This window comes from Hylaeus anthracinus, unplaced genomic scaffold, assembly GCF_026225885.1.
Source record: "Hylaeus anthracinus isolate JK02 unplaced genomic scaffold, UHH_iyHylAnth1.0_haploid 11989, whole genome shotgun sequence".
NCBI lineage: Eukaryota > Metazoa > Arthropoda > Insecta > Hymenoptera > Colletidae > Hylaeus > Hylaeus anthracinus.
The window spans coordinates 9,259,832-9,287,477 of NW_026534337.1; the positions used below are offsets into that span (position 1 = coordinate 9,259,832).

General features: G+C 40.5%; 1 protein-coding gene across 3 annotated transcripts; it reads left to right on the plus strand.

The window, feature by feature from the left end:
* Positions 1-26,553, plus strand: LOC128887933 (ataxin-7-like protein 1). Of its 3 annotated transcripts, XM_054144444.1 has the most exons (7): positions 1-733; positions 2,219-2,275; positions 2,394-2,498; positions 3,792-4,498; positions 10,036-10,086; positions 10,180-10,909; positions 26,087-26,553. In XM_054144444.1, the coding sequence occupies exons 1-7, from the start codon at positions 649-651 to the stop codon at positions 26,275-26,277; spliced, it is 1,926 nt and encodes a 641-aa protein (XP_054000419.1). In that variant the 5' UTR covers positions 1-648; the 3' UTR covers positions 26,278-26,553. The 3 variants fall into 3 exon arrangements, with proteins under 3 accessions (XP_054000419.1, XP_054000420.1, XP_054000422.1); XM_054144445.1 differs by lacking the exon at positions 10,036-10,086; XM_054144447.1 differs by lacking the exon at positions 26,087-26,553 and having other exon boundaries at positions 10,180-12,162.
* Positions 26,554-27,646: the final 1,093 nt, after the last annotated feature.

The following is a 27,646-nucleotide window of genomic DNA, read 5'->3' on the forward strand; positions in this document are numbered from 1 at the left end:
TTTCCACGAAATCTAACATAAACAAAGATTGTTTTCTCCTGATTGCTAAAGTTTAATTTATGGATGAATTATTCGTGTGGAGCAAGTTTCGGGCGTGCTCGACGAAATCAAATTTCAAATTTTGAATCCACCTGCTGAGCAACGTGCGATCGCCAATAAGACGCTTAGACGGGTCGGCAGGGGGGCAAAAATCCACGACGCCTGATTGGATCGCCGAGCAAGTTGCGCACGGGTAAGTCGACTGTAGATTGGTGACGTCACGAGAAATCGTCCAATGCAGTCGCAGGAATCTCCAGTAATAACCGTACGTGCGTGCCGTACGCCGAAGCGTGTTATTCGTACTCGGGCGTACAAACGAGAAAGAGGCACTACAGAGAATCTCCCGGTGTCCGTGAAAGATGTTTCCCGACAGAGGCATGCCAGACGGGATCCGCGTTCGATAAGCTCTTTCCCCATTTACAACAGGGAATAATCACGTATCTATTGCGAGCTCAATGTATTCGAGGTATCGACGTGTCGAAGGAAAGGCAGATTGCACGCGACCCGCCGCCGTACCTGACAGTCCACGCGGCCCAAACACTTTCGCCTCGCTATATACAACACGAGAATTCGCATCGTGTTTCATTCACAACGCGAGCGCCACTGGCAATGTCGGGAAGTGACAGTCCAACATTCTTTCACGGCCAGCCCTGGTCCAGCTGGATAGAAAGAATCGGACGAGACAAGCCGTTGAGTAAGTGCGCTGATTCACATCGAAAAAGCTCGTTCGTTCGTTCGCTGTCGCTGCACGGAAATGCGACAACGACGAGCGTCCCAGCTCCCGTGTACCTAACCTCAACTTCGATGCTCCTTTGTCCGTCGACTTGACGCACGGGCATCACGTTAGGGGCCCCCCTCGCACGCATTTATTTAAAAAATTGTCACCCAACGATCGCCCGACCGCGTGCATCGCGTTTTTGACATTTCGTCGGAACACCGAGCGCGTTTTCGCGATCATTTTCCCTGACAATTATGTAATTCGTAACGAATACCGTCCCGTGAAATACACGGAGCGTCGAATGGTAGCGTTTAGCCGTGTAGCGTGGTTCGTTTTTAGGAGCTCGTTAAATCATTACCGATTGAACGTACTCTGAGATACTTCTGCTCTGATTATTAAACGTATAGGATGATTAATTTGTGGACTTTCTACAGGAATACACTGTTTTCATTTATCAATGTACTGAAATCTTATAACGCCACGTTTCGTCCAGCAATTTTTCGGGGCCCCTTCCAAAACAGAGGCAAACTTTTATAAGAATGTTGCCAATGTATTGTAATTAAATTGAGATGTTTATTAAATTTTAATTCGATTTTAATGAGTTATTCTGCTCTTCAAAATGTTGTTTATCTTTCATTTAAGAATGTAGAACAGTAGTTTGTGTTTGAATTTTATATTTAGATGAGACCTCTGCCCATCTTTGTGTAGGAAACTTTAGTGTGAGAATAATGGAAATGTATAATTTGAAGTAGAATATAAAAATATAGAGTGCATTGAAAAAATGGATTTCTTGTACTACAAATATTTTTAATTACATATATTTATTATTTTCAAACCACAGTTATGAAAGAAAACATCAGGTTGTCATAATATTTTACTTTGCTGACAAATGGAAATGAAAATATTATTCTGAAAAATCTAATAATTACTTTTCCTTACACAATATTATCGATGACTACATATTTGAGCAAGAAATAATTGTTATTTTTTAAAACATTCGTATCTGTTATCTTTCTCTTTCCTCTCGTACAAAACTCTGTTGGAAGATTGTGCATGTACAATATGTAACCATAATAAAAGCTGTTTACCCAAAAGTTTGTGTTCTTTTATTTCTCATTCTATTTTTGAAACCAATAGAGATGTATAGGAATAATATTTTGAAGGGAAGATGTTAGAGTTAGAGACTGATATTAATGTAGGATTTGATGTAATCTTTGGTCAGATAGTAATTACAAGTATAATGCAACAAACTTCAGCTTTAGGTTGAAGTGTAAGATCAGTTATGATAGCTTTTTATTCTTCTTGTTCTAAATATTTGTCTTGGAAATATGTTAGCTGTAAATTGTTACGTACTCTCTGTTACAGTTTGTTACGTACTAAGTAATTACTATTGGGATACATTACTATTAAGTAAATAGTTACTATATTATTTGCTACATAAAAAGATTTGGTTTGTTTCAGGTGATGAAGAAACAGAAGGTCAACTTTCTAGTTCAGTTACGCGTCTTGCAGCTGAAGGTAAATAGTATTTCATGTGTTGTAATTTGTAATATTTTCATTTAATTTTGGACCTATGCAGTTCTCTTTATCATGTAACATTGGTTATTCTTTTCTCACAAGAGAATTTCTGTTACAGACATTGACCTATATGGATTTTGTCCCGAGAGGGACAACTTTTATACGGTAGTGTGCGAAACTTGCCACGCCATAGTCAAACCACAAGCTCTTATTCAACATATGGGTATGTCACTTTCTCATAATATTCTCTTTCTTAGCATTAGTGTGTACTTATTAAATTAGAATCAGCTTACTCTATGTGCATAAGGGTTTCTCAATTATTCATTTGAAGAATTAATTTTTATTTCATGCATACAATAATGAATCATCCAGAGAATAAAGTTACACAATTCCTAATGCATGCATGCATTGTTGTTGTAAAACTATTACCATAAAACCTCAATTTAATAAACAAAATTCGACGGTCATGTGTCGGTATTATTCAAAAGTATAACTATTCGTTTCTCGTGTTATTATCAAATTGTTAATGCCTTGACAATATATGTATATATTTAAACTAATATGAAAAATGACGAATCAAATGATTTCTTAGATGTAAATAGTCAATGTAAACAGAAACCATATTGTGCTTAAACATGTATAATGTGTTACTTAAAAGTACTATATTATTAAATTTATTTCTTGAAAGTCTTTTAGTTTAAGTAGACTATTACGTATAGGATTTTTATGGAAGATTAGGAAGATCTAGTGGTCATTCCATCTTCTAAATCTGTTCTCTGAATTGAGGTTTTACTGTACAATTTGTTCATTATCACTTTTGAATACTATATTCAATTCTCAATATTCCGAGATACGCATACGCGATTTTATTTATGAAATATGGTGCATATCAATTTTCCTCGAAAGAATCGAAAGAATTGAATTAACGAAAGCAAAATTTGTTTATAATTTATTGATTTATTTAAAAGAATTCAATGCGAAGGCAATCAAATGCAAATAATAGATTTTTCAATGATTATTTACGATGTTAACGACCTCGTTGATGTCGATGATCTTGAAGTATGTTAAAGGGAGATGTACGAGTATATTGAGGAAGTCATAAGAGTAGCTCACCCTTACTTTTTTAAATATAATTATTAGAAGCCTGCCAAATGAAAATTTATTCGAAGTTGGATGAGTAATATCTATTTCTGTGGTCTCTTCGTCGGATAGCTTCCCTCTTTAACACACTTCAAGCGTATCGTTAATCCTCTGTAACTCTTCGTGACTTCAGATTCACGTTACCTCCATAATCAATCTGTATCAATACGTACTAATTGTGATTCGAATCCCATTACGAAATCTTCACCAATATATTATCATCTTAAACTTCTCCTCCAAAATTCAAACACAACCTGGGTTACAGAGGGATTACCTATAAAACAAATATATACAAAAACAACCAGTCTTCCCCTTCCAGTCCGACCCAACCACACAGGCTACCAATTGTAAACATTGCTCGTGTATTCTGTCGCAGAAAGTCGTCATCCTTCCGGCACGGTCAATTTTCCACCTCCCTCTACCCCGATCGTAAAGCCACCCGTGAAAACGCCCTATTGCAAAGTGTCGAAATTGAAAAAGGCGCAGTCGTCGCCGCAGATCCCGACTAGCGTCACCAAGATCAATCACACGAGCGTGAAACGCACCGCGGACCAGCCCACAGTCCCGACGAGCTTGTCGACGACGTCCTTACCGATCGTCACGTCGCCCCGATCACCCCTCGAGTCGTTGCCACCGGTTCAGACCGCGAACACGTCTGGAAACGCGGTTACCTCCAGTCCCGTGAAGAGCCCAGGGACGACGGGTTGCCAGCCTCGCCGGAAGAGGCTCAAAACGGACCGATCGTTGCTCAAGGATCGGGAATACGATCCGGATCGGCATTGCGGGGTCTGGAACGACGAGACCGGGAAACCTTGCACCAGGTCGCTCACCTGCAAGGCGCACACGGTCTCGCTGCGACGGACGGTCCTCGGTCGGAGCAAAACCTTCGACAAGCTCCTCGCGGACCACAGGGCCTCGAAAGAGATCCCGATCAGGCCGACGAAGGTGACCGTAACAGGCACCGTCACCGTATCGTCCGCGACGAACCCTCTGACACCCAACCCCCCCGCCTTGACCGTCGAAACGGAAGCGCCCAGCTCGCCGCCCGTTCTGTCGCTGCCAGACACGTATCCACTGCCAAAGGTAAGGACCAACGTCACGTTCTCTTACTTCTGTCTCTGTTCCATCCTTGGTAGGAGTCCGCAAGTGTATACACACGAGGAGAGGTACCTGGGGGTAGCTCTAAATTGTTAGGAACGAGTTTGGAATACTGGAGACGTTGGTATATGTAGAGTGTTTTCGAAAAGAGTGGATACTATTTGGAGGATCAATTCTTTGCGATAAAATGGACCGAAAAGTATTTTACCGTTTTGAAATCGGGACTTTGGTTAGCGAGATATGGAGAGTTGAAGTTGCTACGCGTTGGGTTTCACTTGCAAGCGCTGCCGCGCGATCAGCTGATTCGGATGGACATGGCGCGCGCGGGAGTCGCCTGGGTACTATTTAATCGCTCGTATCTGGGTAAGGAAGCTTTGCATTGGAAAATGGTAAAGGACTTCTCGGTTCGTTTTTTCACGAGGAATTAATCCTGAAGAAAGATTTTCTATTTATAATATATTGATAATTGTGGGTTAAATGAGAAAGATTCCCTCTGTTTATCTTGGATATAGAACAGCGAGTTTAAAAATCCTGAAGGAGTTTAAAAGGAATGCATCCCACTAATAGAAACTAAATATATATAAATTTTGTATATGTTGATATGAAAGTATCATCGATTTTGATGTCTGCTTTAATTTAGACTACTTCTGAGAAACTTTAAAATATGCGCAATTAAAAGTAGTCTGAATGAGGGATGCATATAAGGTCAGGGAATGCTTACAGTGAAATCAGCTATCTAATTCATGGCCTAACCCACTTAGACCACTTCTTGCGAAGGTAAGCGCTCCATTACTGGAGCCTGGGACCTCGAGCATCTTCCAATCATTCACGTAGTTGATTGCTCAAGAAATTGACACGGGATTGACCCGGTAATCTTCTCATTGAAGAAAACAAAAGTTATCGAACCCTGTGTATAAACAGTACGATCATTATAGCTCAGGTCGTGATTAATGCAACTCGGGAGTAAGGTTAAATAGAGCAGATATTTATATGAATTTCTCTGATTAAAATACCGAGACATCCGTTAGGTGCTCGTGGTATCTGCGATTTTTTGTTTTTAGTCGTTTTGTGATCGATATCGATGGTATGATTAACGCGTTGATCGCCAATTAATTTTATAAATCACTAAGGGACTCGTATTTAATTAATTTAATAGTGGCGTGATACGAAGATCAGGCGTTAAAGAAAATAAATCCGGATGGGATTCGTGAATTTTAATGGTGTTAGAAAAATAAATAACGTTATTAAGCTTCAAATTGTAGCACAATTTTAGCTTCGTATATAATTTCACGTGTTATTTATCAGTATTGCAAGAGCCTAAGTTGAATAAAATATTATTGACAAACCAGTCGATCTTATAATTCGAATGGAATGTAAGGACCTCAATGAAGAATCTAAAACAGCAAATAATGTTAATATCGGTAAAAATTCTGTCTAGGAAAAAATTACGAACGAGTTTACAAGCTGTGCCAAAAAGAATATTGCAGGCACCTTGCCAATAATAAATCTGGTTTTCGATGTAAGCCAGAGCCATACTTGAAGAGATAACCAAAACTTTAATACCACTCTCTGTACCATACGTACCGTTGGCTTCAGTATTTCGAACGCTATGAGCTCGTTAAAAAATTAGATTTACACCACAGGGAGCCCCTCTCGTTAGATGTGATCTCTTGTTTCGCGAATTTTCTCTCGGTGTTTTTTTTTTTTTTTTTCGTTCCTGTCTCTATCCACCCTTTCGCTGCGGGGCGACCCAACTAGGGGACGACGTCACCTGCAGGTCACCGATTTAGGTCGAAGTTAGCGCGTAACTGTACAGTTTCTGAAAATCGAGTTTGAAGTTTCGCATCAGTCGCTGAATATGTGCCGCTGCGGGAGCCTCGCTAACGCGTTGGACTGCTTTTGAGAGTTTAATACTGACAAAGTATATTCTATTTATGCTCATGAATAATTCACGACAACTTTAACTCTTACAAAAGGGTTCCACAAGCGATCAGAGAAAAAATGGAGCAAGCGAAGGATTTTCTATTACAATTATTGGAATATTAGTTAGAATTTTGAAAAATTATAAGAAAGATATGCTTGCGTAAATATTGACTTGGATAACTTATGTATCAATAGAAATGGGTGTTATTCGTATATTTCGTTGTGAACAATTTTCTCTCAGGGAAAGGATAATTATCGCAGTATTAGTTAGAATTATAAAAATGCAACTGTGCAATTGTTCACTTTGATAATTTGTATATTAATAGAAATAGGTGTAATTCATATTTTCCGTCATGAGCAATTTTTTTCCGTTCCTTTTTTAGACATGAAAACACCCTCTTCTCTGAAAAACATTACAACATATTAGTGTAGACGATGCAAAACGTCGAATTTGATTTTTTCTTTTTTTTTTTTCAAAATTTTTCTTCATAGTATTTATTCCTGCAGCTAGAGGGTTAATTACCACTGTATTCGACGACTCTGTAGACGGGCTCTTGCTAATCGGGCGCGCAACTTTCCGCGCCCCGGAAAAGGAAACGAAAGTTTTTCCATCTTTTCTTTCCTTCTGTTTCGGTCAAGGATCTCTCTTTCGCTCTTCAAGATGAAACGTACCGCGACGATCAGACGATACTTAGATCTCTTTCGTAGTTTCCTTTCTTGTGTGTGTTTTTTCTTCTCTTTTTTTTTAATAGTAATGTACATATCGTGACAACGATCATGTGAGGTGATATGCATGGTAATACGATAGTTAGTGCGTACAATTGAAACTTTGGTCTGCAGGCAATCTCCAGTTGCGATTTACGACGTGAATTATTGATAAAATAATTCGATTGCCGAAATAATTTCACTTCGTTCTTTTGTAGACGTTCGCTATTTATTTCGCTGTTGGTATTCATTCCGCTCGTCGATTCGCTAAGCTTTCATTACTCAACGTTATTTACTCAAAATTATCGGATTTCGCTCGGTATTACGGTTCATTTGCTCGAAATATCGATACGCTCTCAGTGGAATATCTGGACGAAATGGTAGTTGTGCATTTCTGAATGATAATAAAAATTGATTTTGGTCGTGTAAGCAACCATCGAATGCAAATACGTTTCACGACAATTTCAGACGCGTCTCGTCGGTTGGACATTATTATTAACCCTCTATTATATTTCATTCTAAAAAAAAAAGCAGAAGAAAAGAAATTCCTTGGTTACATGGATTTATATATTTATGGATTCATTGTTGTATCGGAGGTAAAGCATAAGTGACCGAGTACACAGGGCTGTAAGATGTCTCTCGGAAGACCTCTGGCACAAATTGGATGATCAAACATCAAGAAAATTTGTGGAAATGATCTTTTACTGGCTCTTAATTAAGGAGTTAAATATTGGCAGTAGAGGGTCAATCAAACTCTCCATGGTTGTTGGACATTTGAAACAATTTTCTGGAACGACGAGTTTCTCTAGAATTTTTGAAATGTGTTCTTGAATTGTACAAATTACACCAAGGAAATTTATAGAAATGATTTTTGACCGATATTTAATTAAGGGGAGGTTACCGTTGAGATGCATGAAACGCGCGTAAAGTTCTGGAATTTTTTTTTAATATAAAATAAATACTTTCGGATATAGGTTTCGAAGTAATATATTCTTTTATAATTGGAAGTTAAATTTCAATTTTTGTTATGAAAAAAGAGTCTAAAATGGCGGTTCCAGCTCAGATCAAATGTGTAAATGCACGGCGTCGTTTGCTTTGCGCGGGTGCGCTTCACAGCCTTGATGGTTTATCTGAATCAAAAACGGATTTCGAAATATTAAAGTAGAATAAATTGGAGGGAGTCTTACCGTTTTTCATCTTCTAAAAATTGGTCGTTTCAAAAGAAAAACGAATTTTTCTGTTATTTTTTTCTTCAATGAACTCAACAAAATGTGTAAATCAATTTTTAACAAAAATCGCTTCGTGATGGTTCTCGCAAATTGAATTTCCTTTTAACTGGCGGAAGATTCATGAGAATCGGTTAATTCGCTCTGCGCTTGAAAGAATACTATTTAAAAAAAAAACAGTCACCTGTTTCCTACCTTGCGCTACAAATTTTAAAATACCTTAGATATGAAAATATTCTTTTATCTATGTGTTCTGAACACTTTAAGGATGGAAATTATGTAAAAAAAAAAATCTAATTTTTTATCGTCATGAACGGTAACCTCCCCTTAAAGGGTTCAATTTTACAGTGGGGGGTTGATCAAACCCTCCATTGGGTAATTTGAAACAATCTCTTGTAAAAGCTACCTTGTGTATCCTGAAAATCGACCACAAGAGATAAAATGCGACGATGCGCGTCGCGTGGAATTTTCATTAAAGAATTGCCGAATGTAGCTGGTTCATGTTTCCGTCGAGTCTACGATGGAGGCATCTCGTATACCAGAAAGAGTATCCGGATACCGAATGGATTTTGACACAGTCTACCAGAGATTAGATTTCAAAGACCAACAGGTGGCAGAGTGATCCGTGGCTGCTGCCAGTCAAAATGTAGTCAAGCCATGCTTCGAAGTCGTCGAGTCTCCTCGATCGATTCCCACGACTCTCCCAACTTTCGTAGATCTCTTAATTAGACGAAACCCAGCGCCATTAGACAGAGGAAATAGAGCCTAAGAGGAGGGCCGTTTCGTGGAGAATCGAGCACCCTTTGCGACGATGTTTTCGATTTGGCTGAAACTTGGATATATCGCGATCTTTGGTGGTATTTTAAGTGGCCTCGAAAGATGTTACTAAATTGTATGCCTGAAAAAAAAAATAGGTAGCTTTCCTTCAATGTATTTTGAAGGGACTCTGCATTTTTCAGATGTTTATCATTTATTCTTTCTAGAATTCTATAGCATGGCTGTTAGAAAGTAGTTTGTGGGAACAGGTCACTGAGCCAGTTCGTAGGGTTGTTTCATAAATAGATTTCTTTTTCTAACTTACAATTTATTTCCAATTGTATCATTATATGGATCTTGATTATTATCGTTAATTATCGTTTGTTCCCATATATCAGACAAATTAGAAAGTCGCTACTCGTATGATGTTCCTTAAAAGCATGATTACTTGTTGCCTCCAATTATTCATGAATCAACTCAATACACACAGATCGATTTCTTTTTTATTTCAATAATTAAAATCTGACAAAATTCTCCCTTTTCATATAAAGAAGCTTCGGAGCTTCTTGCTTCAGTAGTAACCATTAATTTCTTATTGCCACAGTAATAATAATAAAAAAACACAAAAATCGACTCAATTCCCAAAGCCTTCTTGCAATCAGAACACTTTAACCTTCCTTCGAGCCACGTTTAACAAGCACCAAAGCCCGCGTATGTCTACTTTCTCCTAAAATCTGAAAAATATTGTCTCGGATGGTGTCGGGTTCGTCACGAGACGTCCCCGCGTAAAAGAAACGACTAGTAAAACGTCGCTGACAACCATGGATCGATCGACCCAGACGAGTCAGCTGCGACGCGTAGCGAGCAAGGAGGGTGTCGGTTGATACCTGTTTTCTGTTTTTGTTATTGCAGGCTGTTGATTTGCTTTATCGGTGTCTGGCCCCGCATGGCTCCACTAAACCTGTAAGGCATGGTTTCTTTTGGGCACTTAAACGCCACCATCTCCTAAGGGCCGTACGATTCTTATTGCGGCTCGCCAACGCTTCTCTTTTTTAGACCAAGCTCGAAGAGGACTTCGCCAACGAGGAGCTGAGGAGCTTGGAGTCGTCGATCGCGAACTCGACCGGTTCGTCCCAGTCCAACTCGATGATGGCGCCTATATCCGTGGTCCTGCCATCGTTGTCGCCTCTGCCAGTCACCAACAACGACGAGGAGGCATCGTCGGTGGCTACCCTGGTACCGAGCACAGGTTCACCGGCGATCCCGGTCGTTCCGGCGACGTTGCCGGCGGCCTGCGCTCAGCCACCGTTGCCCACCAACGTCTTGGAAGCGGAGACGCCCGTGGACATCGATCCCGAGGCTGCGATGACCATCTACTCGCCCGTTTACAAGGACAAGTCGCAGCTGGTGGTGCAATTGCCCCGCACGAACAATATCGCCCATTCGCCCGTGTCCAGGAGTTACCAGGTCCAGGCCTCAATGCCCAGCTTGATATTCGAGCCTATGGAACAGCTCGAGCAAATTGAGCAGCTGGACCAGCCTCACCCGCCACCTCAGATTAACGGGAAGAGACTGAACCACGTCACTCACGCGATGCTCGCCAGCCCCGTGAGCCAACGACAGCCGAAGAGGACCAAACACGACTACCAGCAGGACCTGACCACGGCGATACAGGTCGAGGCGACCACCACGTCCTCGCCTTATCCCCATTTCGGGGACATAGCCTGGTCGAACTGTCACCCGGAGCCACTGGCGGTCAGTCGGTGGCTTCGCATTTCGTCCAGCCGTAAGCAGTACAACTTTAATATTCACTGACATAAGACCCCACCCACTCCAGGCTGAGGACCTCGCGAGGGTGTTTTTCTCTACCTCCTGTCTTTAGTTTCGTCGTTTCGCGAGACACGCCCGGGTCAGGTCCGCAGCTTCTGGAGCAGGGGCATGTCTTGATGTACGGTGATGTCGGTGTGAGCATGCTCAACGACGCCAACCGCGGTCACTATCGCGGTTATTCGAGCTGCGTGTTCGCTGTGACGTTTGAGTCGCGATGCTCTGAGATCGGGGGAGGGATGGTTTCGTTGTCGGTTGCTTTCAGAGTATTTCCTGGTGGAAGGATGCGATTTTGGGGGTTGGTTGACGCGGTTTGGAGGGATAGAGGAGAGTACTGTTGCGAGCACCCTTTGGATGGATCCAAGGGCTGTTGGTGCTCGCGACCGGAACATGAAGACAGCGAGAAGACGGCGATCGATCCGATGTTCCGGTCGCGAGCACCAGCAGGCCTCGGATCCATCCAAAGGGTGCTCGCAACAGTACTTATTTAGAGAAGCGTTTACTTGGATATTCCGTGGAAAATGGTACGTATCTCTTGTATCATTTCGTTTCCACCTTTGAGTGGGTAGAATTTTTAATATCATTGGATCTTGTTACTGGTTCGCGTCGATACTCGGCTTCGTAGGACGGTTTGTTGGACTTGGAATAGATTATTGTAGGGAGAAAGACGGATCAGCGTCAGAGATTAGATTGTATCGCCGAAATTATCATCGGTAAATAGAGTGTCTTATGTCATAAGGTTCTGATAAGGCTAATCTCTCTTTCTTTCTACAATTTCCTTCGTTCTAAAAGAAAGTAGCAACGACCGCTTTATTATTGCATACGTACATACGTGATTGTTTAGGGAACCTCTTCCTACCTTGTGGATGACACGATCCCTCAAGTAAAATTCTTGAAATTCCTCACCCTCGCGCATCAATAAGACCCACCTTCCCTAAACGATCACACAATCAAAATTTGCGTTTTGGTACGTATGCATACGGAGTGTCTCGCAGCTTCGTCAGTTTCGACGGTATCGAGAAGTTCGCCGTCATGACCTAACGTCACGCGAACACTCAGCTTTAGGGATCGTTCTTTGATTAAATATACGTTTCGTTTCGTTTTCTACGCGTCGTCTGCAGCGTTACGTGACGATCTCTCCTACCAGACGACGATGTTTGCATATGTATAGGCCATGGATTTCATACATTTATGACTCATCAGAATATGAAAGTCGTCCAGGGAGTATTGCTTCTTCAGGTAAACAAAACCTTGAAATGATATATTAGGTAGACTGGAAACTAATGTCGTTTCTTTTACATTAAATCCAAACACATTTTTGATAAATTTCTACTTTTAATTAATTATGTAATCGCCCTCGCTATCAACAGCCTCTTGCCATCTAGTGCGCAAATTTTCAATGCCAGATCGATAAAAATTAATGACCTGATGAGTGACAGACAAGTATTTAAAATTGCAAAAACGAAATTACTTTCTAGTACACGTAATATAAGAATGTAATTAGTATGCTTGCAAACATACGGCAAAATATTGTGGTAATTAATGTTATTTGTACAATGTTTTGACTCGTGCTAGAATTTTGTTTCATTCTTATATATATAATTTAAAGATCTTGTTTATCTGGAGAGAGTTGTAGCCCCTTATGAAGGAAACGTGATTTACATGCAATAAGTAACGATAAAAACATTGGAGTTAGCACGATATTAATAATCGTTGACCTACTTCCAGAACGAAGCATCAATATTATTCTATGGAAAATATTGGATGTATTCCACCACACGTTCTGGATGCCATAAATGTCTAAAATCCGCAGTCTAGACGATTCCTGCATCGTGGATCTGGAAAAATGATCTACAACTCCACTACGAGATCGCGGAATCCCCGTTTCCCATTCGGCTATTTCTTTCATTTTTATGACAGCGTGAGAAAGACTGGTTAAACCGCGTGTAACGTTGTAATGAAACATATGGTAACGAAACAATAACAGGTACCTGTGGATCTTCGCGTAGAATTCGACGCGAAACATTCCTCGAAACGCCATCGTTATGTCCCCCCCCCCCCTCCCCCCTCCCCCAGCATCTTGTATCAACGATGCTTCCGATTATTATATTCTCACCGTGTATTAAAGAAAAAAAAAAAATCGAGTGATGCGACAATAGCGACGCTAGGCCCTTTCAGAGTATTATACAGGCAGTAAATTAAGCTTAGGACACCGACTGATATACAATTTACTAAAATGCTTGTCGATAATTATAAATGAATTTTTACTGGTCCTCGGTATCGAGCCACGTGATCTATTTGCGTCGCGATAGACGCGTTCGGAATGATCGAAAATTATAAAGCTAGAGAAGAGTAAGAGTATAATTATACGCGAAAAGATATAGCGGCAGGCAATACTACCAGAGTGAGAAAGAAATTAGAGAATACGCAAGTCAATTTATAAATATACAAAGTTTAACAAGTACGCTTGAAGCAATTCTCTTCTCGCTTCATTTTTATTGAATGAACGTGGAACAAACATCAATTACGAAGAATAGTTGACTTAGAATTATATACACAATTCCACAGCTTTTTCACTCACGTTTCGTAACGCGTTGGGGTAAATCGAACCCTCTCCGTGTTCTAATTTCCTTCTAACGTGCAACTATGATCTTAATATTTACCGGTTTATAATATTCTGTTATTCTGAACCGAATGAAGAAGCCCTGGCTCGAGCCCGAGGAACGTGCCGTCGTTTATTCGATATACAATTTATTTTCCACGGTGGAAGATTTTTACGAATCAACGTTGCCAATGCAAACGTCACCTAAGGTTCTTGGCGTTCAGGTATCGACACCATTTGCATTTCATCGTGCGGTTGGGAACACGGGAAGCTGATCTCGCGCTTGCCGGATAGGTCGAGGTTCTTCGTCGACGAGGGACGATTAATTTAAAAGAAAACAAATATATATATATATAAACGGAATAACGACATCGAATTTTGGGTATTAACAGGCGCGCAAAGGACGTAGCGGAGATAATGATTCTCGCGGATCACGCGAGACGACCAGTGTTAAGGAATTCGTGTACAGAACGTTTCGGGGATAATTGTAGTAGAGTTAGCTAAGTAGCTGATTTCGGAAACGCCGCCGGGCGACAGGCATTTTGCGAGCACCACGGGTTTCTTTTTTTTTTGTAAATAAACGCCGTCGTCTTTGTAAATACGTATCCGACGAGTAGCGACCGAAGTGAAAAAGATACGAAGAGATAGGAAAGGAAGAGGAAAGGAAAAGTCTCGCGCATAGAAAACTTCGATGAACTTATTTTCCACGATTCGGTCCGCGAACGGAGGGTCTCGCCTGTACATACATATATCATAGTACATATATATATATATATATATTTTTTTTATCAATCACGATCTCTTCAATATTTTTACGTATACATACATATATACATAACCACGACCTCCATACCGTCGTTGCCCCGTTGCTTTTGCGTCGATTCTCCGCTTCTGTTCGCGCTTAGAGTTGTATTAGGATCGCGACACCTGGACTTTGTCGCTCTTGGCTGACAGAAGCACGATGCTGCTGTAGAAACATAATATATTATAATGGAATATAATGTTTGTTATACGAGGGAATGTTAGTTGAACTTAGGAAGTTGTATTTGTTGCTACTCTTCGAGTTCTTTGACTTCAGAGAGGAACCTCTTGCGTTAAAAACCTACTGATTCGTGTTTGAGATAGCTTGGATCATTCTCAGCGGACTTTCGGTAGAGTAACGATTTATGTGAAAATATTTTAAGAGTTACTCCCGGATTTATAGTTTGAAACATTGTCACTGGACCTTGGATAGAGTTTCATCATTTTTTTGAAATATTTCTCAAACTATACTCTGACTTTAGAGAGGAACCTCTTGCGTTGAAACCACTCAAAACCTACCAGTCCTCGTTTGAAATATCTTTAAACATTGTCGATGAATCTTAGGTAGAGCAACAGAAATTTTTGGATTTCGTCCTGAGTCTTAGATGGAATCACATAATTTTCTAGACGTCATCCTGAGTCGCCACAGCAAGCGTCCAATTTTTCTAAACCCAAGTACCTTGTCTCTCCAAGCCGAGAGTGATCAAGCCCGGGCGATCGTTTATCATCGACAAGCTTTTTCCGCCAAAATCGTTCGCTTCGGTTCTCCCGTACACGTTAGGAATGGAAAATTGTGTTCTATTTCGGCGAGTTGCGCGCGCAACCGGATCTCCCCCGTAGTTAGCCGGAGTAATTTTGAAATTGTCGGAGATTCGTTCGCGGAGACGCGGCGTGCGACATTAGCGAGCCATAATTGTCCCGATATGTATACTAGCTACCGCGAAACGCACGCGTACACACCCGAGACGATTATTTATTTTTGTAACTGTGTCGGTTCTAATTTGCGTCGCGCGTCTGTTTTTCCAGCGTGGCGCGACAGTTGGCATATATATATACATACATATATACATACATGCATACATAAACAAGGACTTCTTATCATAGATTGTGATATTTAATTAATTAGTGATTAGCAAAGGATAATTCTAAATCGTGCGTTAGTGAGAATCGTAGGGCGGCCAAAAAAACCACACAACTCGGGAAACCTTCGATTCCAGAGATTTTTGAAGCGAACACAGGAGCAAATGTATAAAAAGAAAAAAGAGTAACGATAGTGAAATCATGAACGCTTAGTTTGGCCGCAAATTTTACCCCCTCTCGCGCGTAGGAAAATTTGCTGTGTATCGTGTTCGTAGCGTTCAGAGTATATTCGATGATTTCCGGTTCTCGCGTAAGTGCCGATTCGCAAAATTGTTTCGTTTGTATCGATGGAAACGACAAAGAAGATGGGAGGGAATATATGAACGGTAGGGTATACGAATAGTGAAAGAAGAATGGCTAGGAAAAAAAAGAATAAATTAGAGAAGGGTAGGAGATCGACGAGGGGACGTTCGGTTTTCGTTCTAATCGATAATAGATAATAGATAACGATACGCTAGGAATATTATTAACCGCTATCTCGAGACGAAAACCTCGCGTCGTGTCGGTCCGACATCGACCACGGAATCGAGCGAGTCGACGACCGATCGGTGGACCCTCGAACCAGAGACGACGTGAATTTTATTAGAATAATGGAAGATTTATGAAGGAATGTCCTTTAAGCCAAACTTGGGTAGACTTGGATAGATCGCGGTAATAGGATGTTGTATTTGTTGTTTTCCGTCTGACCTAACTCCACCCATGAAAAAGGAGCTTGGTTTGCATTGCTAATCGGCATCAGGGCTTGCCTTGGATGAGAAATATACGTGACTGGTTTGTTTTATTGACCTCAATCTAAATTTATTCCAAATCTAAGTACAGTAACGCATCCTAGTTTCTATTTGTAATATTCTGCGAAAATTGTACAATCTTCAAGGAATCCTTTAGGATTTTTTTATTTCTTAGAGAATCCTTCCCACAGAAAGTTGACTTAATAACAAACCGTGCAAGTTATTATCAGTGCCTCTGCCACAGTTTGATACCTCGTATAAATAGTTTACTTTTTACCAAAAAATAAAAACAACGTAGACTTCCTCCTAATTTCCATAAAGTAATTTGCAACAGTTCATCCTCGAGCAACAAGAAGTCTCGACTTGTCTATCTTTTATTCATTATTCAGAATTTCTCCCGTCTCTGGGCTCGACCGCCGTGCGCACCCCCTCGCTTTCATCGACCGCATAAACGACTACTTCGCCTTACGATTCTAGCCATAAATTATCGCTTTAAGGATATATATATATATATATCAGCGACCATAGAAACCAATTAATGCCTCCATCGATCGGCCGTTGTATCGTTGCGAGGAGACGCAGCGAAGATTGAATTGACACTCGGAACAGAGTTGTGTTCGAATCTATGCGGATGGATCCAGTAAACGTGTAATATTATAGAGGTATTGCACTATCTATAATATCTCTATGTGTAACGCACGTTGTTCCAAGTCTCGTTATTCAATCATCGAGGCGCGCGGAGCCAGGCTCACTTCGGACCAACACGACTGGAGCGTTTCCGGCGTAACTAATTCTCGGCTACCTGAAACCGTGATAATTTGTACATAAATCGCGTAAGCAATTACCCACGTACCTACGGTATCGATGAATTCTATATAGGTATATATTATATATATACACACACACGTGAATATATTGAGAGATTGAAAGAGGAAGATTTAGCGAAATCGCGGGAAGGTCTGGGTGGTTCGCCCGGCCGCTTCGTAATTCGGCGACTAAAAATTACTGTAATATACGAAAAAGTATATCTCCTGTACATAAAAAGTGCCCTGTGCGTTACGGTGCGCAGCTAACGTGCTGCGTGCATGCGCACTTTTCGAGACTGTTGTACGTAGCGTTGCGTTAGAGTGTTCATCGATCGGTGTGTTGTTTTGTGCGTGCCTCGAGCATGTTTCGACGCGGATGAAAGAGAGAGCGAGAGATGTGTAATATTCGTGCGACAAAAAGCAACCACAAAACGATATCCGAAACGGAAACGTTTCCCCGTGATTCTGCGAGAACGATCGATTCCTAGGGATCGGGGAAGGGGTCGAATTCTGTGCGAGGCGCGGCCCGAGAAACACTTTTTTCTAACTCGCAAAAGCAATAATAGGTAGCCAACGATTGTATGCACAGCAATAATTTCATCGACTACACTTAAAACGCATCGTACGCGTTCTTATCAGGGGACACTCTCGTACGTACCATGTAGGTGGTGTTAGACACGAAAGACAGGGTGTCTTGGTAGCGTTATGGGCTCCTAGGCAAATCATTTGTTTTGTTTAAATATCGCAAGTTAAAAAAAAGAAGGCAAGGGGTGGTCGTTTTCTCACGTTCATTTCCATAATTAAACTGCGGATTTTTATGCATTTGTAGGAAATTTGAATGTACGAGAAACGCAGTATGCAATGATATAAAATAATATTAAAAGTAAAATTCATATTATAATATTTGCAAAGTAAAATAAATTCCTATTCGAGTTCAATTTTGATAGATGACATTTTCAAAGATTCTATTCAGCATAAAGATCCCCAGTATATTCAGAACTGTATGTATCTAGGCCACGGATGTGTTCAACATTGCACAGATTAACATAGGTCCCCTTAGATTGCAAATAAGTGTCCAGGGTGCCCATACGTTAAGACGACACTGGAAGAACCGTTTCTATTCCACGAATCATCCCTCGTTCACGCAACCTTCCTCTCCCCGCCTTCGATTACGCTATTCGATTCGATCACCGACTTTATTTTCGGATCCCTCTTGGCTTTCCTCTCGAAGACGTCTTCGATCGGTCCTTCGACGATACCCCATTTTCGGTTGAACCAACGACGACCTTTAACCCTTGGGTAGGCGAGGTATAGTAGTCGCTGGAGTATTCCAGAGGGAAAGGAAGATTAGGTCAGGGTCGAGGCGGACGGCGACTAATTTTTGCTTAGTCGTAGGTGACCTGGCCCTCAAGAAAACCTGATGTCACAGGATTTCTTTCAAGAATATTCTCGTCACTTTGGCAGTGACTTTTTATTGGTTATTTTTCAAGTAGATTAGAACAAAATTAAATGCACTATTTGTGCGCCAACGAAAGAGACAAAGTAGCACTAATTAGACTTAAATTAATTTATGTAATTACATGGTTAAAAAGAAATGCTCGCGAGGCGGTAATTAGGAAAATATTATTTCATATTGAAAGCATAGTATTTTTTCTTATTAATCAAAGCAGACGAATATCAGCCTGCCCTAGGGTTAAGGGTTAACCATTCTCTGTTTTCATTTTCGTTGCACTGTTAACGAACCCGCGTGAGACCGCGGTGCACATTTTCGTGGATCGCGCAAGACTGAGTATGCTTAAAAAAAAAAAAAAAAAAAAATATATATATATATATATATAAAAATTGGAAAATTGTACGCTCGCGAGTCGGATCGACTTTGGAAATGGAGCGTTCGTTCATCTTCTTTCGTTCGAGGCTCATTCAAAGATCAATCGACTCGTGTCGTTCAGTTTTCGGTTCACGAATTCGACGAACGTCATGACAATGTTGGGGCGAAATGTCATCCATGATTGGTGGCTATTGGATATGATCGTGATTAATAAACAATTAGTGACGATGATGGATTATGAGTTAGTGATTCATGTATTGATTCGATATTCTTGATTGATTCTACAATTATGGGTAACAATTACGAGAATAATCGCTGTCCAACTCCGAAGCACGAATGCTCTTAAGATTTCTTAAGAATTTTCGCGCGAATTCGTCATCGTTCGTCCAATGCACTGTGTTTTCACCCGGAGGTAAAAAAGTAGATAGCTCCGATTTCGTTCATGACGTAAGACACGATACTTTTGTGGCATTTAATTTAAATATACGTTTTATATTTATTTGTAAGTTGATTTTGTTTATTCAGTTCGCTTACACCCCCACGTCCCACGTGTTGATAATTATCGTGAATAGATAGCAGGGATGGACAAAATTGCGGGGCTAATAAAAGAACAAAAATAGCTCTCTCTTCAACATAAAATTAAATTTAATTCAAGAATTCAGATTCCAGTTCGTACTTTGAACTTGTTTCACTAATTATTCGAAATTTTTTAACGATGACCCTTAGGCAGTTCTAAGCGAGAAATTGATTAAATTTATAATAGACCGCTTCTCCCATTTGTTCTTCTTGTATGTACACTTATTTGAATATATTTGTTTCCCGAATGAAAGTTTTGCCCATCCCTGATAGGTAGATAATGTTATTAGCGATATTGCGAACACTACTGTCCGTTGCTTTCGAAATTGCTCTTTTCAACGCGGAGAACTCGAGCGCAAGGCGCGCCGTATGAACGGCAGCTTACGGAACTATAATCGGATCACAATCAATTGGCCTGTCAAAGCCACTTCCCCGCCATGAACCGAGCCACACACGCCATTGTTACGCGATGTTGGCTTACCTTCATATTCGAGATACGGGGAATGCGTTTTCATACTTTTGTGTTAAAAGGCTATCGAACGATACGAACACAGCCTGGATGTTGCCTTCGATAGTCGATTGGTTCTATTCATACCGATGCTGTTGACTGAATTTCACTCGAATAACAGTCTAGTGATTTATTTACGATAGGTCAGTTGTTATTCGAAACAACACGTACAATTGAATGGATGTCGAACGGGTAAACCATTAATAAAGCCGAGATCGTGTTTGGCGCGATTCAGAGTGGGGGTAGGCGACCTTGAGCAACCAATAAATCGCGCCTCGACTCGAGCGGAACGCTGCGGAGGCGTGCGCTTCGAAAATTGTAAATTCGAGAGCCTCGAACAGTGTTAATTAGAAGGACTACGAGACCCCGAGAGAGGTACTGTAATGTTGGTACAAAAGCGCGTACTTTGCTTGTATCGTCACATATCATTCTCCAAGGAGGGAAAGAAATTACCGAGCGCTACGCTTCAAATTTCTTTCGATCGCTATTTTCTCCGATTGTCGATAATTCTGAGCTGTTCGCATTGTACATAAATTAGGGTAGCGTATCGCTGTACAAACTGTGCAACACCTATCGTGGAAGGATCTCCTTCTGAGCTACTTAATTACTTTGAGCGCGCTGCGTTTTCGAGGCCATTCCACTTTAGACAGCCACTTTCGAGGCGAATTTTACTAATTAATAATAAAAAGACTGTTGAACCCAAGCCACCGTGGTTTCGTATACCTGTTTAATCGTGTCAAGTGACTCGTACGCAAAATTTCATGTAATCAGAGCTAGAGGCCGCCACGTACATCGATTAAGCTCTTCCTAGTTATCCCATTTGACTGATCCATAATTTAGGGACACACTTGTAAGACTCCAGACGTCAGGAAACCGCGATAATCAAGAAGTGCAGTGTTTTTGGACTGTCTAAAGTAGAATGGTCCCTTGGAATCAAATTCCAGTTGCAGAATTAAGCCTGGACTGCTTAACGAAATCGCGATTTCATAACAGTATGAGGCAGTATGGTCTTTGAAGATCAAGAGCAATACAGAAAATACAGTGGGCCTCGTTCAAGTCGAAAGGTATCATTTTAAAGTAGTAAATTGAAGACGCATGAATTAGCAAGGCTCTTGCGGTTAAAATGAGTCCAAACACGACGTAATTCCGACTACATTTAATTATAGGTAATTAGGATAATTTTTGAACAAGTATAAATCGCGTATAATTAAAAGTACTCCGAATACCGTCATGTTTGGGTTCATTTTCATCGGGAGAACCTCGCCAATCTATTAGTAATAATTTCGTAAAGGTTCAATGCCCAAAAAAAAAAATTCCGATCGCCACTTGCAAACGAGTGTCACTGTATTTCGGTTTGCTCGAAAAGAAAGGGACGACGCCGCAGGTTTTTCCACTCGCAGCGCGGCAAGATTGACGGGTTATTTTCAAACCAATTATCCGCCGTAAGCGCCTTTTCCTTCTAGGAGAGGAAGAGAGGGAATCCGTTAGAAACGTAAAATTAGAAAGTATACTTAAAATAGTGCGTCGGCCGCCTTTTAAAAACGGACGTGCGCGTACCTTCGACGCGCGCTTCCTCCAGCTCCTACCCGCGCGCGACACGAACGGGAGAAAGAAGAAAGAATTACGATTTAGCCTTAGCTCATAAGCGAAAACCGCGGCGGCGTAAATCACCGGCGACACTCCTCGACTCACAGCAGCGACTGACTCTTTGTAACGACACGATCTGCATTTGCTGGGAGGTAGTGAACGGAGGTGGGCAAAACTTCAATCGTAGAATTTGTCTGCTTCCTTTTGTTTAATAGTTCGTTAAATTTTCCGAGCAGACAAGATTTCTCTCACTTCGATATGTAATTTTAGACACAGAGTTCTGAGAGGATTCACAGGAGTTGCTAAAATAGAAAAGAAAAGAGATGTAGTTTCATTTTATACGTAGATCAAATTATCTGCTCTATTCTATTTAACTGTTAAATATTCTGGATAGGCAAGGTGAAATATAATTTCAGGCACATGGGTCTGTAACAGGAGTAGTTGGGATTAATAATACAAAAGAAAAAAGAAACGAAACTTCATTGTGTAGATCAAATCGTAGTCTTCATCCAACGAAGTAAAGAAAAATTAAAGTATTAGGAGCAATAATAGAGAGTAATATTATACGTTCATCGCGAGATGTTCAATTCAGTAATTAAAATTCTAAGCTCTGTTCTTTGGGTAGTCGATGGACATTTATTTTTGACCTTGGTTTCTTTATATCGAGAATTTTGCCCACTTCCGACAGTGAAACGCCGCGTGTTAGATTTACTCGAGAGGCACACAGTGCGACACGTACTATTCTGCGATATTTCATACATATTTTTTTATTAATCAAGTAGAACGCACCGTGCGCGCGCGCGCGCAGATGTTAATCGACGAGTAACGTCGATAATACAATAGCTCACATCGAAACGGGAATATTACTATAATAGTATTTATCGTCTTCGACCCGACAGGTCGTTCACCAGCGGGTTTACACGTTACACACTCTTAGATTAGATCGGGTAAGATTGTACAGTTTATCGACGGGAAGCGAAACTCGTCTCTGCGACCGTGTGCAGCTAGTTGCAGGTCTTCAGGGGCGAGCATGGGAGAGAGCGCGACGCCTCGAATCGATTCGATTGTCACTCGAAACCAGAAGTCCTCGGATCTCGAGAAATCTTGAGACACCTGAAGAATCTCGAAGACTTCGAATAAATATGGATACTTGGAATTTACGACTCACTTTGCGGAGAAGACAAAAAAAAAAATATACATGTCGAATTAAGTAACCTCCTTTTCGAAGTCCGTTAAAAAAGAAGTACAGTATTATCCTGAAATAAGCAACTCGGTCAGGACAGCCGAATCTGAATCGACCTTTAATATTTGAACTAGAGTTACAGAATGATTGAATATAAAGACAGAGAATTAATTTCTACGCCTAAAGGTCTATTTACACATATCCGTAACGTGTCAGTTCCGTATCCATACCGTATCAATAACGTCACTGAGCGGTGTCGGACGTGTGTGAACATGCCCGTACAAAAGCAACGGAAGAATATTTCAAATCGCTGACACTGATGGAACATCACGGAACCGAACGGATACGGAACTGATGCGCTACGGATATGTATGTGTAAATAGACCTTTAGGCGTAGAAATTAATTCTCTGTCTTTACATTCAATCGTTCTGTAACTCTTGTCCACATATCGGAATTCGGAGTATTAATTTCAACATATCGCGACGCTCTTACAAAGGATATTTCCAAGAACATTCAGCAGTTTCAACACTTTACGAGTTTTTGAGACATTGGAGTGTTTCAACACTTTCCGAGACTTTCGCGAACGTCTAGTTTCGAAGGATACTCTAAGCGAATCGAGGCTTCGAATTCTCGAAAGCCCGTCACTAGAGTATTACTCGATACCCCTCGAGCGTTTACTTTTCTACGATTGCATCGCTCTTATTTCGTTAAGAGCGTTTTCATCCTCGACGAGTATCAATGGTATCATCCATTCGCGTCGAAGTATCGCCCATCGGCGATGGGTTGACGTTGTATCTTTGTAAAAAGAAGAAACAAAAAGTGAAAACCAAGGAAAAACGAAAAAAGAAAAGAAAGGAACATTAATCTTAACCGTAACTGGTCGGCGCGTGCTGACACACGCTCGTGATCACGTTTCTCTCAGGTATTTAGCATGTTTGTATCTAACGACACCTCTCTGCAATAAACGATTCAGAGTTAGTGCCCCGGTTCGGGCGTGGTTTGTACGGTGTAAGGGTCTTTTTTCCAGATTTCTTGTAGAGGCTTCCTTCGTAATCGTTACATCGGATTTACCTGTACACGCCACCTTCGAGCGTGTCGATGCTTGCTGCATGTCGTCGAACTTATAGATTTTTATAGATCGCGCCCATTTCGTCGTTCATTCCGAGTGATTCTCGAGTTTACGGGGGACTTTTATACCTCTAGACGAATTCCCGCGGTAATGTTTAACATTCGAAAACGCTTCGACTGGACGGGCAGAAGGTTTCACTTTTAATTTGAACATTTCTCGAAGTGTGATGGCCTTTTCAAGTTCACTTGTTGCCTTCGGTGAAATTACAGTTTTTTTATGGTATATGTTTCTGTAGAGGGAAGTAGTATTACTATCAGGTTGTCCTAAAAGTTTCTTACGATTTATTAATAAGTAATACATGCGCGATAGTTTATGTTTTATGTTACATTACTGAATTGTGCACGATTCATTTCGCTCCATTACTGTTACAACATGAATATCTATGAAATTAGATTGTCTATTTATATAATCACGACCATATACAATAATTGAATGCAACTCGCGAAAAAAACTTTCGGGACAATCTAATACTTGGAGTATTTTCGTAGCAGTCCATTGATGGAGATCACAATTTTTTTAGATCCGAGCAGAATTCTTTTTCCTTGTTCTTGGGTTATTTCTTGAATTAGAAAACCACATAGTGTAATTATATAAGTTTTTTTATTGACCTTTAGACGTTTTGGCCTTGCATCAAAGATTCGTTTGTACTGTCGCGAGTGTTCCTATTAAATGTATACCTTTTTGACACCATTTTGTACTTCTACAATGACACACAATTTATCATACTTATCCATGGTAGTTTGTTCTGTTCGCCATATTTAATCACATTTTATTATATACCATATATTTATTTATACCGTGTCTATTATCCCGACGAGAGGATCCAATTAATCATGAATCAATTTACACTGCATAGTTCCACAATTGCCCTGTACCCCTGTAAGGCAACTTCCGCTTTCACGCGACAACTTCCACCCCGGATTCGAGTGAAAGTGCGAATCCGTACGTGACGCGATTCGCGGATGGAGAAATGGCCTTGAATAGCCAATTAACCGACCGTGGTCGTGGATCAATTCCCATAGAAACTGGTAGTGTCCCATAGTTATCCTAATAGTTCATCCAACTAACATCGATGTCAAACCACCAACTTCTCGCCCGCCAGTCTACGCGTGATCCTAACTTTTCTTCAAGAAAAACAAACATTCTTAAACTAAAAGAACCATTCTTCGCTCCTAGGGAGCGACTTCTCTCTACAATCTTCGATACTATCCTAACGTTTGTTCTCCAAGAAAAACTAATGCTATCGCTAAAGCTATATAAAGCGCGCGAATTATATCATCGTTTTCCTGAAGGAACGCCGCCGTTCCTGGCGTCAAGGGGACCACCCCTCGCCAACGTCGCTTGAAACGTTCAGCAACGTATTCTTCTAAACTTGTTACGCTTATCGTCATTATACTTCGTGTAAATACGGTAGGAAGTTGATTATCAGAGGCAATGGGGACTTGAAGCGTCCCGATAAATGAATTTTTGTACGATATGGACGGAGGTTAAAAATCAACAGTTGAAATTAGTTGAATTCGATTTACGGTATGATAGAGAAATTTTGATTTGTTTCGAATGAAGACGATAGATTGTATTGGGAATTAGAAGGGATGAAATGAGTCCTGTCTAAGAGGCGTTATCCCCTTCAATTTTTGGGAATGATTAATTGTTGATGTTTAGGAGCTCGGAGCTCGAGGGTGATCGAGTCATTGATTTCTAAGAGGGGTAAAGCAAATCCTAGCCGATGCCTCTTAGACAGGATTCGCTGTACTAGTCTGCACGGAGCAGAGAATTTCTTAATAAAATAATTCTTCGCTCTGTATAGACAAGACCTGCTGTAGACTTTCAGAGAAAAATGATTTTTCCTCAAATTGGAGCACTTTAAAATTAACTTCCTCTGTGCTTTAGGTGCAAGTCGGGAACTATTCTGGAATATCTACCAAATTAAATCGAAGCCTATGTAGCGAAACCTAGTCGTCTCCAAAAGAGAAGATTCCTGAAAAATTAAAATTAATCTCCACTTTTCAATCTCCTCAAATTAATACGGCAGTCTAAATCAGAGTCTAGATCAGAGACGACCAGCTTTCGCACCCGCGACGCCCCAAGAAATAAAAGTATAGATCGTACATTTAGATTTGATAAAAATAGAATGTTTATAAATTTATCTTAAGTGTAGGAAATTTTACTTTAGCTAGGACTTAACCCTTTCGAAAGAAGGCTCCGTGATCGACATTTCGTTTAATCGACGTTCTGATTTTTCCCGAGGTTACGATAATCGACGTTCTGCTGTACTGACGTTTCATTCGAAGGCGAACCAAGCAGTATTACGAGCGTTCTTCTTGACCCGGCGGCCAGGCAGGCCTCTGCGACGATTTCATTGCGGGACTCGTTGCTCGATTAAAAAATTACGTGAAACGAGCGACTGGTGTATTTTGCATAACAACGGAGCTGGTTAGCCGGTAATCGGCTGCTTTGTATCGGTTGAGTGATTCAAGAATTGTAACGAAGGAATTGAGGAGACGAGTGTTACGGAAATTTGTTAAAAGAGAGAAAGAGAGAGAGAGAGAGAGAGAGAGAAAACTAGAAAGAAAGTTTAAAAAAAAAAAACAATGCAGAACGTGTGAGAAAAAGAGAGAGTTTTGGTTGCGACCAAGCAGCGACAGTATTGTTACACCGTTGATCGTTATATGTGCATACAAGCTTCGGAAATAAAAGAGATCTAAATCAGAGAACGACGCGTTTCCTTGTCCGCTGATCGATATTTAATTTACGTGATTTAGAGATGAATCACTTGCTCCTAGTTGTCGTCCATTCGATCCACACTCGTGACGATTAATTGGTATATTTTTATTGCTGACGTAGTTTGATATCAAACTTGCAACGATTTCGCAATTTTCTGAAAAACTTTCTGCATGAAAATTGATTTCCCAGTTTGAAATATACAGGCAATAATTCTTTGCTATATTTCTTTTAGTAAGTTCCAAGTTAGATTGTTTTTATCGATTTTCTGTTGGTTCATATTTTCACTTATTCTGTATGGAATATCATTTCTGTATTGGTTTTCTGTTCGTTGAATTCTTACTTATCAAATATAAAAATTCTTTGCTATATTTCTTCTAACAAGTTCCAAGTTAGGTTGTTTTTATCGATTTTCTGTTGGTTCATATTTTCACTTATTCTGTATAGAATATCATTTCTGTATTGGTTTTCTGTTCGTTGGATTCTTACTTATCAAATCTAAAAATGATTTAAAGAAAATCTCTGCTCAAATATTTCTAAAAATAAATGAAGACTAACACGCAGTTCAATTTCAATCATAAAGAATTTAATTAACCACGTCGAATATTAAGTAGCTTTCAAAGGCCTTAGGAACGAAGATCAAGAATATTAATCGTCTAATAAAAATCGTGACGCAAATAGCTTGCAAGGAAGACTGAATTTATTAATCTCCATTTATTTTTCATCTGGCAGAGTGTCAGATCAGGTGTGTGTATATAACAATGGCCATCATTGTTAACACATTTCCTTTAAAAAAATCCAAACAATCCCAATCGATTTTCCCATTTCAACCGTTCCAAATTCTCCTTCATTTTTCTCAGCCTGGGTTACTGAAACGAATTTCCCATCGAATCCAATAATATTAATTTTCCCTTGATTTTCCCATTTTTGTTCAATATCCTGTACACGAGCGTCTCGTTGGCTCGATATCGCTTCGCTGCGAACACGAGACGCAGGATCTACGGCGAACGAGCGAGTTTCGCGCGTTAACGTGAAAGGACAGCACGGTCGTATCTTCGGGGACGGAGAACTGGTCCACCCACTGGG